At 34.9% G+C, this 10126-nt stretch overlaps 1 protein-coding gene across 3 annotated transcripts; it reads right to left on the reverse strand.

Moving 5' to 3' along the window:
- Window positions 1-810: 810 nt before the first annotated feature.
- LOC120157413 (protein CUP-SHAPED COTYLEDON 3-like) lies at window positions 811-3297 on the reverse strand. 3 transcript variants are annotated; one of them, XM_039168542.1, is made up of 4 exons: window positions 2840-3297; window positions 2326-2533; window positions 1938-2212; window positions 811-1452 (listed from the first exon to the last, which is right to left on the reverse strand). In XM_039168542.1, the coding sequence occupies exons 2-4, from the start codon at window positions 2525-2527 to the stop codon at window positions 919-921; spliced, it is 1011 nt and encodes a 336-aa protein (XP_039024473.1). In that variant the 5' UTR covers window positions 2528-2533; window positions 2840-3297; the 3' UTR covers window positions 811-918. The 3 variants fall into 3 exon arrangements, with proteins under 3 accessions (XP_039024473.1, XP_039024478.1, XP_039024470.1); XM_039168539.1 differs by having other exon boundaries at window positions 866-1452; window positions 2651-3297; XM_039168547.1 differs by lacking the exon at window positions 2840-3297 and having other exon boundaries at window positions 2326-2628.
- Window positions 3298-10126: the final 6829 nt, after the last annotated feature.

A 10126-nucleotide genomic window follows, 5' to 3' on the forward strand; every position in this document is an offset into this window, starting at 1 on the left:
ATGGTCCCTAGAAGTTTGTCCCGAATAAAATGCAATTCCTTGGCTCAAATCTCAAGATGAAAATCAGGCACGCTTTCGTTTTGATTTGTTCCATGTTTGCTTTAGGGTTTCAACTGCTGCTGGCAGTGTCTTTCGTCTTCCTCTGGTAATAGTAGCAGAACGTCAGGAAGACAAGAACCTGATCAGGCAATGCCTTATTTGCGAAAAGTTCGTGTTAGACCATTTTTAAACATGTCATCACTGTCTCTTCCTGGTGATATCCATCACTATTTAAAAGAAAGACGTGGAATTTGATTGATCGATGACATTAAATCAATCAAAACACTATATATATATATATATACATACATACATATATGACCAATTCCAAATCGTAAACCACAACATTCATATAAGAGGGAGGGGAAGAAAAACATAGGGGATTCATAGGAGGCCTAAAAACTTCGGCACAACCCCTCTTATCAGACAAAACAGAAGACCCAACCCCAGAATGCACCAACGTCGATGACTGACGGAAGAGCTTGCTGGAGATGGGAGGGGGTGATCGGGAATGGTCTATTAATCTTGGACTTATTATGGCTGCACTTTTAATAAAGTTTCAAGGACTACACTTCGGCTTAAATGAAATGAACCTTATGTTTCTTATTATCTCACGGTTCATCCCAAATTCACAATATTCAACACATCAAATCGGCCAAAGAAACCGCAGGCTTTATTTTTGGTATGTCTTGGCTTGGCTTTAAACGAGAACTTCAAGAACAGCTGACAGATGAGAGGGAAAAGTTTTGCAAACTATAGATAAAACACATATGGTACAATCACTTGCTACGCCTTTACTTAGCTCCAGGAATCTTACAAGCACACATGCATAAAGTCATTTACATTTCATATAAACTAATTGCTAATATATTATGACATTCATATATAGTCAGCGAACCCCAACAGGCTATTATTATAATCAATTTCGAAAAACATGGGATTTTGACACGTATTAAGGGGATGAATCTTGTCCATCCAACTCATTGTGTTGGCATCAGGCAGTGGGAAATGGGAAAGGTTAGCCTCAGTCTTGCACTTTTTGAGAATAGTAGCAGCTTGTTCCTTCAGAATGCTATCTTGACGTGAGACGAGGGACTTGAAGAGCATCGATGTTGCTGATGAGTTGCTGGTGCTCTTGTCGGGTGTGGCTGAAAAGGAGGGCTGGAACCCATTATTATTACCTGGGAATAATACCACTGGGTTTATTAAGCTTTTCAGGTCGTTTTCCATAAAAGATCTTTGGGTTTGCATTGAGGTTTGAGATTGAGATTCCAAGAACGGATTTGGGGTCTCAATCAGATGAGGAAAGGTTGTTGTTGAAGAGGAAACATCCAAGATATAGCTTTGTGGTTGAGCTAGACCATTTTTCTTCTCACTTTTTTTGTGAAATATTCTGCAAATCACCCATTCTTCCTGTATAATAAGGTACCATTTGAAGATAATATTATGAATATTTATAAAGCAAAGAAGAATCAAATGAAATAGGGGTTTTGGATCATCTTGTACTAATAATAACATGAATGTATAGGCTCCCCTCATATTTAAATTACAGTTGAGATTATTAATTACGATATGTTTATCGTAATTTTGAACATAACAAGTACTATTACAATCACAAGTACTATTACAATCATTGATGATATTTCAATCATACAATAATAATTTCAAACCATCTATTTTAATAATATATGCTTTCTTAGCCTTTTTCCAAATCTAGTTTATCTTGTGCATAAACAATAACCATGCAACTAGTGAGTGAAAACGGAAGCAATCACATCGGAAAACTACACTCCAAGGCAATGCACACAATTCGACGACACGTGTAACGTTACTATCAGCAAAATGTCAACCAAGAAACCAATAAAAGAAAAGGTGTTTTTCTGTGCACGTGTACATACCTTGCACGTGTAGCGGCAGGAGAAGTCACCGTCTAAACGGTACTCATGCATGACCCACTTGGTCTTCTCTCCACGGGGAGCTCTCCCTCTGTAGAAAACAAGTGTTTTTTTCATGCCAAGTAGTGCTCCAGTGGTGGCGCCGTACACTTCCCGATCTTTTCCGGTGGTTTTCCAGTACCCAGCTCCGGTAGCTCTGTTTGTTCTCACCCCCGTCGGGTACTTCCTGTCCCTCAAGCTGAAGAAATACCACTCCCTTTCCCCCATTCTCGCCACATCTTTTCCATTCATCCACCACAAACAAAACAAACCACTCGATTTATTTGCTTGTAATAACCATAAATAACACTCAATTTAGAGTATTTAATAGTATATTATATGATAATAATACCTGGAAGCTCCCAAGGTTCACATCGGTTAAGATCAACCTCCGAGATCTCCACTCCGCAGAAGCTTCCGTTGAAGACCTTGGAAGCCAAATAAAACGTAACGAGCTCTTCATCTGTAGGATGAAACCTAAACCCAGGTGGCAATACCTGCTCGTTCAATTCCTCCCCACTAAGTTCACTCAAAACTTCTTGCACTGCTAACATCTTCTTCTGCAACAAAACAGGTTAGTTGAAAATGCAAATATATGATGGAGAGAGAGCCCTTAAAATGGAGAAGATAAGGTTATTTGGGGAGTCTCAAAAAGGCTAAGGCCTACAAAAGGGCACCTGAGTGACCGAGTGAGGGGTAGTAAATGCAAAGTCGGTTGCAGAGGTCAGAGATTTATGCGTGCGTGTGTGAGCATATTGAAAAAGAGAGAGAAGATAAGAGTGAGATCATCGTCGTCGTCATTAGATTTAAACAAAAGATTTAAGATTCCGTGTTGTTAACGGTGGCGATTATTGCTGACGACCGACCTCGTGGATTGATTTGTGTCGTCTTTGGTTATGAAGCAGGCGAGCGTTGCTTGGTCGTGTGCTTTCAGATTTAAATGCTGCTCATTCCTTGTCAGTGGTGCATGGCATGTGTTTGTGAGTATCGTCTTTTCTCCAACATCGATCAATTATAATTTCATTATACATAACCACGGACGTCTCGTCGAATCCAACTACTTTGATCAACCAATTATCTTTACTCTTTCGATCGGAAGAAAACACAGATGTGCCCGCTTAAAGAAAGATTGTCATTTAAGTTCATCAAGGTATCTTCATCACATAGATCACATCCCTGCAACCTTGACATCAAATACTTGTAATTAGAGAAGGTGAAGATATTGGTGCACTATAAGCGATTATTATAATTTACGTTCAAGAGAAAAAATATTTGGACCGTGGAAATGATTCGGAGGTGAATCTCAATCTCAAAATTCAGAACAAAGGAATTATGATTAAAATGAGGCCCCTTGAGACAACATTAGAAGAAGTGGCAAAATGAGATGGAGGGTCCTGATTCCTGGGAATGACCTTATGATTGATCAAAGGAGGGGCAGATGAGTTCTATAAATGCCGGCGTTGCACGTGTACACTGTCCCCACTCTCTGTATATATATATAACATAGACCATGGGAAAAGATAACAGCATCCATGATGCATACATTAATACAGATACTCTGCACTTCTGTTTCATACGCACATACATAAAAAATACTATCCATGATCTTATTCACGTGGTTGTGTGGTAGGGTAGCTAGGGTTAGGTCTGGATCTTGTAGGGCTGCTTTTTGAATATGTTATCTTTTTCTTTTATATGTAGGGCACCTCAAGCCATAGCTCTGATTAATGAGCACCTCTATCCTCGCACCATCTTCCCCCGTGGGGGAAATTGATAAAATAAAAAACATACAGGGCCAGTGGCGGTTAGAAATATTTTTTAAGGTATATATATATATATAAATAATAATAAAAAATTAAATAAAGTAAACATGAATAAAAGTTTAAGATGGATACAATAAAATTTTAAGATAAATATATATAATAAAATGAATAATATAAAAAATTTGAATTTCAAAATAATTGTAGATGTACATACATATGCCAGTGGTAGGACCCCTGCTCATTTACAATGATATACATCCGTACGTCTTCATTGTCTTGATCGGTAGGGATGAATTATTGAACATAGATAGTGGGGATCACCTACCATCAATTCAAGTAACTTGTCAGTCTCATTATTTATTTCTTTATATATATATATATATATATATATATATATATATGTAATTTTATATTAAAAACTTTAAATAAATAATTATTTAAATAAATAAAATCCTCCAGAAATTATTTGAAAAAATAACTCAAATTGTCCATATTGAACAACACCGCGGCCTAAAAACATCGTGTTAAATCATCGCACACGTGAGATATTTCTGATGTAGGTGCACTTTCCAAGTAAACCGATAAAAAAATTGGATAAAATGACCTCACGCATTGCAAAGCGCGAGGTAACCTTTATGATCTAAAATATCGAAAGATTTATGGGAACTTCGTGGCCTGCAAAGCGCGATGACAATAGATTCTCTACCCTCCCTTAAGTGTCCATAGCCTTGTTCGGATACTATTTTCGGGTGGGAAACTGATTTTTTTTTAATTCTAAATGTGTAGTGTTGTGATTTATCTTTAAGGTGACTATAATATTATTATTTATAAAACATTTTAAGCGAGGTTATAATGGCGTCGAAAATGATTAGAAATCATAGTTTTATGAAGGAAGAAGAAAAAAATGGTTTGATAGACATATTGAAGTGTTATTTATGGCTTATAAATATGAGTGATTTCATAATTTATATGCTTAGAGGTATAGTATTACAACTTATAATTATGTTAAGGCTAATTTAGCCACATACGAGATATTTTAGTGTGGTAAAAATTGTGTTAAAAAAGGTTGGAATGCATGATTTGGTGCATGAAGAAATCAAAATAGTTTAGTACAAATATTTCAGTTTTTAAGAACGAAATAAATAACTAATAATGTCTATGTCCACCAATTTCGCATCGTGGTGGATGATGAGTCCGATATAAATGTAATTGTGGTTCATCTTCATATTCCTCTTCAGCAATACCATCATCATCAGGACTGATAGTTGTATATGGAATCGATCTACCACTAGCACTTGAATTGGGATTGGTGTAGAATATGCTCTGCGGCGGCGTCTGCTAAACAATATCAGATCCAAAATTAGCCGCCAATTGTGTCGGTGGTGAATTCAACTAGTCAAAGACGTTGGCGAGGAAACCTTTCGAGAACTGCCCCATTTGCTGAAATACTGATTGAGTCGAGTGGGTGAAGACAGGGTCGAGGTGTGTCAGCAGTGTCTGAGACGGTCCCTTTGTTGTTGTCGATGAGAAGGATGCACCTTGTTGTCTTCTTCTTCTTTGCCTTGACTCCCCCCACGTTACCTCCTCGCCCATGGGTGACTATGTGGAGGAACATATAATTCTCGCGCTCGCTCTTCATCGGTTAATATATATGGCATCCCATATTTTTGGTATCATCGCATATAATCATATGTCACGCTATGGTTGATTATGGGTTGAGTCATAGGCGTCATCTCGAATCTTCGGACCCACTCGTTCAGATACATCACATTATGGTCCGCCCAATTAATTTTCGTCTTCACTTGTCGCGTCAATCAATGCAATTCATCCAAGCAAGGTGGATGTGGCGAAATTGATTGAACGCAGTTAAATTTTCGAAAGACGCGCTCGGTAGGATATCACCTGACTATCTCATACAGGATCAGCGGGACTAACAGGATGTACATGGACGCATTAGTCACTCGAATCTCATGTGATATACAGTCTGCAATAGCAGTATCGCAGTAAGACGTCCACAAGAACTATAAAATTAAAATTACATAACTTTGTTAGCTAAAAACCTCAAATAAATTAAATTATTTTAAAACTATAAGATAAAAGTCGAAGGAAAATATTTTATTAACTAATGTCCAAACTTATCGATTAAGTGTCTAAAGTCTCGTAGATGTCTTGGTAAGTGAGAGTGAAATGTTTCATCATTCCATCTATCATTAATACAATAGAATTGCATTATTTGTTAGTAATATTATAAAAAATAGATAAAAGTTAATTTTTTTACCTCTTAAGTAACGAAAATTCATATGAGATATGTGTTTTAAGGATCGAGCATAAAAATGACATTCAGATCCATGACCACGATTGCAACAACAATAAACACCCCCAACTTATATTTCTTGAAACACTCAAGTTTTGCAAATGATTCAACCACATTAGATGAACCTTATTTCGGGATTTGTTTGGCATTAAAATCCCCCAATAACTCGTAGTATATGTGCACGAGTAAATCGTTTAAAAAAAATTAATAAAATAATATAACTACTTAATTTCCAAAAATTAAATAAATAAATTAAAATATTAATAAATATTCATAGATAAAAACATTTATATTTACCTCATTCACTTCATGCTCCTCATTCTGGTGTAGATTCGTAAAATTTTCATCAAAAATTTTAATTTTAATTTTTTCCCCATTGCGTGCATCAAAAGGTCGATCAATTCCGAGCAATATCTCACATACGTTTCTAGGGGCGTCGACAACACTAATAATAGATGCTCCATCAATAGGCAGTCACAGATGAAATGCAACATCTTGTAGGTAATATTTGCCTCCCCACACGGTAAATGAAACATGTGTGACTCCGGTCTCCATCTTTCCACCAACGCATTTATAAGTGGAGGATCCAACTTCACACCATCACCAGTTCTACTACTAATATATCTGAAACCCGCTAAATGTAAATAGTCAATAATATTCGCATCTGTTGGTGTTACACGATTTATATTACACTCCAATACACGTTCATATCCTTACAAAATATAAATATTAAAAATTATTTAAATACCAAAACAAATAAACTAAATCAATCAATAAATAAATAGTAAAAATAAAAAATAATATTAATTAATTTACCTCATCATTTCGCCTCCAATAATCGAATATGTGACTTTGATAATATCTTAATAGACTCGCTGCTATAATATGAAATCTTTGAATCTTTGAATATATGAAAGAGATGGATGTGGTGATGAATAAGAGTGGAAAGCCCTATTTATAGCCCTTCTCGCACCCGGGGAAATGCGATTTCAAATGCAACTCGCATCCTAAAAGATGCGAATTACGTTGAAAACACGCGGAATTTATTCTGTTCTCAGTACCTCATTGTTTGCAAGAAGCGAGATTGCTATCAGTTTTTATCTTTTAAATTTCAAAATATATTATAATTATAATATCATTAATTATTTACTATATTTAATATTTTATACATATAATTTTCATTATTTCAAAATTTACAAAATATATTATAATTATTTTTTTATAAAATATCTATTTTAATTACTATATACATATATATATATTAATTATTTATTTTATTTAATAATTAATATTATTAATAATTATTATATTCATTTATTATATTCATTTAATTTATACGTTTCAAATTAGGTTGCTATATTGAATTCGAAAGAACCTTGTGCTTTGCAAACATCAAGATTCCCATAAATCTCGCGTTATTTTGGATTATAAAGGTTACCTTGTGCTTCGCAATGCTCGAAGTCATTTTATCGAATTGTTTTATTAGCTTACCTGGAAAGAACGCCCACGTCAGATGTATATCGTGTGTTGGAGGATGCGAGGATTTAACACGCGGTTTGCAGGCCGCGTCGATGTGGATGATTTGTGGGTTATTCTTCTAAATAATTTCTAGAAGACTCTATTTCTTTAAATAATTATTTATTTAAGGTTTTTAATATAAAATTGCCCTTATATATCTATTATTTTAACTCGAAACAATATATATATATATATATAACTTCATTTGAGGAATAGGAATATTGATTCACAATATATCAAATAATTATATTGTATATTATTTGTTCATTTTTTTTAATTTAATTTCGTGATTCAAATAATATTAAAATTATAAAATAAATTAATAAATTGAACATGTTATATAAAACAACCACTTCCTACAATAACAGTTAACTTATTAACATATTTTTTTTGATAACTTAAGAAATGGGTTTGAAAACTAAATAATTAAATTATTTGATAATTATATATTTTAAAAGATAACATTATTAAAATGAATAGAAAATAAATATATTAAATATAATCTTATTTTTTCAAGAAGAAATATTGTATTATTAAAAATTAAAAAGTAGTCAAAACCACGATCAAAGGCATCAAGGAGAATTAAATTTCTGTAAAGTCTAAAGGACTACCCTCGACCTCGGGATATTTATTCTTTGACTGAATGACTCTATATTATTATTTTTATTATTTTTATTATTATTATTATTATTAAGTGACATATGTTAGATTTCACTGTAGAAAATATAAATTTATAAAAGAGAAAATAATCTGAGTGACCAAAAATGCCTTATAATATACGATTTTAACCAACTTTTGTTGGATTTACCAAAATGACCAACTAAATCGCAATGCGATCGATAATTCGCAACGCGATCTCCGGTATCGCAAATCAGTTTCCAGATTCGCAACGCGATTCTGACTATCGCATTGCGATTTCTCAAATTCGCGTTGCGATTTTCCTAATTCGCAATGCGAATACGTAAATCGCAACGCGATTAAGTAAATCACAATGCGAATTAGGAAAATCGCAATGCGAATACGTAAATCGCAATGCGAATCTGACTATCGCAATGCGATTTACATAGCGCCATTCGTATTAACGCGTATTTTTTTTTCAAATTCCAAACACAAATTTTTTCTTAATATATCGGAAACTGAACCGTCCACAATAATCGCAACTCATAACCTCAAACATAAAATCACAATACTCAGTCCCATCTCCATCTCTCACTCTCTACGGCAAAATCCGTCCCCATCTCCGAAGATTTCCGTCCCCATCGCCGGCGAAATCCCTCACAACCATTCACAGTCAGAAATCTCTCACAATCATTCAGAAATGGAAAATCAACCTCCGAGGGTTAGTTTTTTTAATTTTTTTAATTATTTTTAATTTGAAATTTTTGTATTATTTTAGGTTTTTCATATTGAAATTGATGATAAGTTTACTGGTAATTTCAATAATAGATTAACCATTTCACTTAGATTTCTTATTAAATTCATTCGATTGCTGCCAATACTGCTAAACTGTTTAGTATTTAACCCTGTGAAGTTAGTATTTGTCTTTGTTTTATCTTTTGGTTGAAGTAATGCAGAAGAAGAATAGTTTCGAGAATGAAAATCGCAACGCGTAAATGACTATTGCAACGCGGAAATGACTATTGCAACGCGAAATGAAAATCACAACGAGATAATCGCAATGCGAAACCAAAATCGCATTGCGATTTTCATTTCGCGTTGCGATTTTCATTTCGTGTTGCGATTCTCTCGTTGCGATAGTCATTTCCGCGTTGCGATTTTCATTCTCTCGTTGCGATTTTCATTTCAACCAAAAGACAAAACAGTGTTGCAAATTTTAGTTTCAAGAATAAACTACTATTTATGTTTATTGTTTTTGGTATATCTTCACAGTGTAGTTTTTGGTATATCTAACTTGGTATGTTTATTGTTTTTGTAGAAATTTTTTTCGACTTCATTGACATTAAGGAATAAAGTTAGCCTAGCCACTACAATTGCTTCGAAGCTTTCACCTGCACAAAGAAAATTGTTTGAGGAAACCTGCTTCGGGCCATGGCTGAGATTACAGCATCCGGGTGGAGATGCTAATTTGACCCATTTGTGGCTTCAGACCATGACTAGCGATCTACCCGACAGTATACAACGTGGTGAGGAAGAGATATGGTTTCATTTTCCACCGGCGTATACTTGTTTTGGGAGGAAGAAGTTCTGCTTAATCACTGGTCTACGATTCGGACACGATGATGTAGGCCGGTACACTCGTCATATCACCCGCCCATCATGGTTATCCAGGGTTTTTCCTGATGAGTCAATAGAGAAGCCGAACTTACACGTCGACGACCTGAAGAAATTGTTTAATAAGAAAGATGGTTTTACTCGGATGAATGACGTCGATGTTGTCCGAGTATGCCTTCTACTACTTTTGTATGCCGGCTTTTTAGGCAGAGAGGCCAGACAACCTATTCCTCAAGAGCTAATATTATTGGTAGAGGACCTAAATGCATGGAATCTGTTTCCGTGGGGTTCGTATATATGGAAAGCTACCTGGACTAAGTTGTCGT

This window comes from Hibiscus syriacus, unplaced genomic scaffold (assembly GCF_006381635.1).
Source record: "Hibiscus syriacus cultivar Baekdansim isolate YM2019G1 unplaced genomic scaffold, ASM638163v2 tig00002840_pilon, whole genome shotgun sequence".
Taxonomy (NCBI): Eukaryota; Viridiplantae; Streptophyta; class Magnoliopsida; order Malvales; family Malvaceae; genus Hibiscus; species Hibiscus syriacus.

Coding starts and splice junctions, on each gene's coding strand:
- LOC120157413 (XM_039168542.1), bottom strand. CDS start 2,527: ATGTTAGCAGTGCAAGAAGTTTTGAGTGAACTTAGTGGGGAGGAATTG. Junction 2,213..2,325: donor TGAACCTTGGGAGCTTCCAG/GTATTATTATCA, acceptor TGAATGGAAAAG/ATGTGGCGAGAATGGGGGAA. Junction 1,453..1,937: donor CCTGCCGCTACACGTGCAAG/GTATGTACACGT, acceptor CTTATTATACAG/GAAGAATGGGTGATTTGCAG.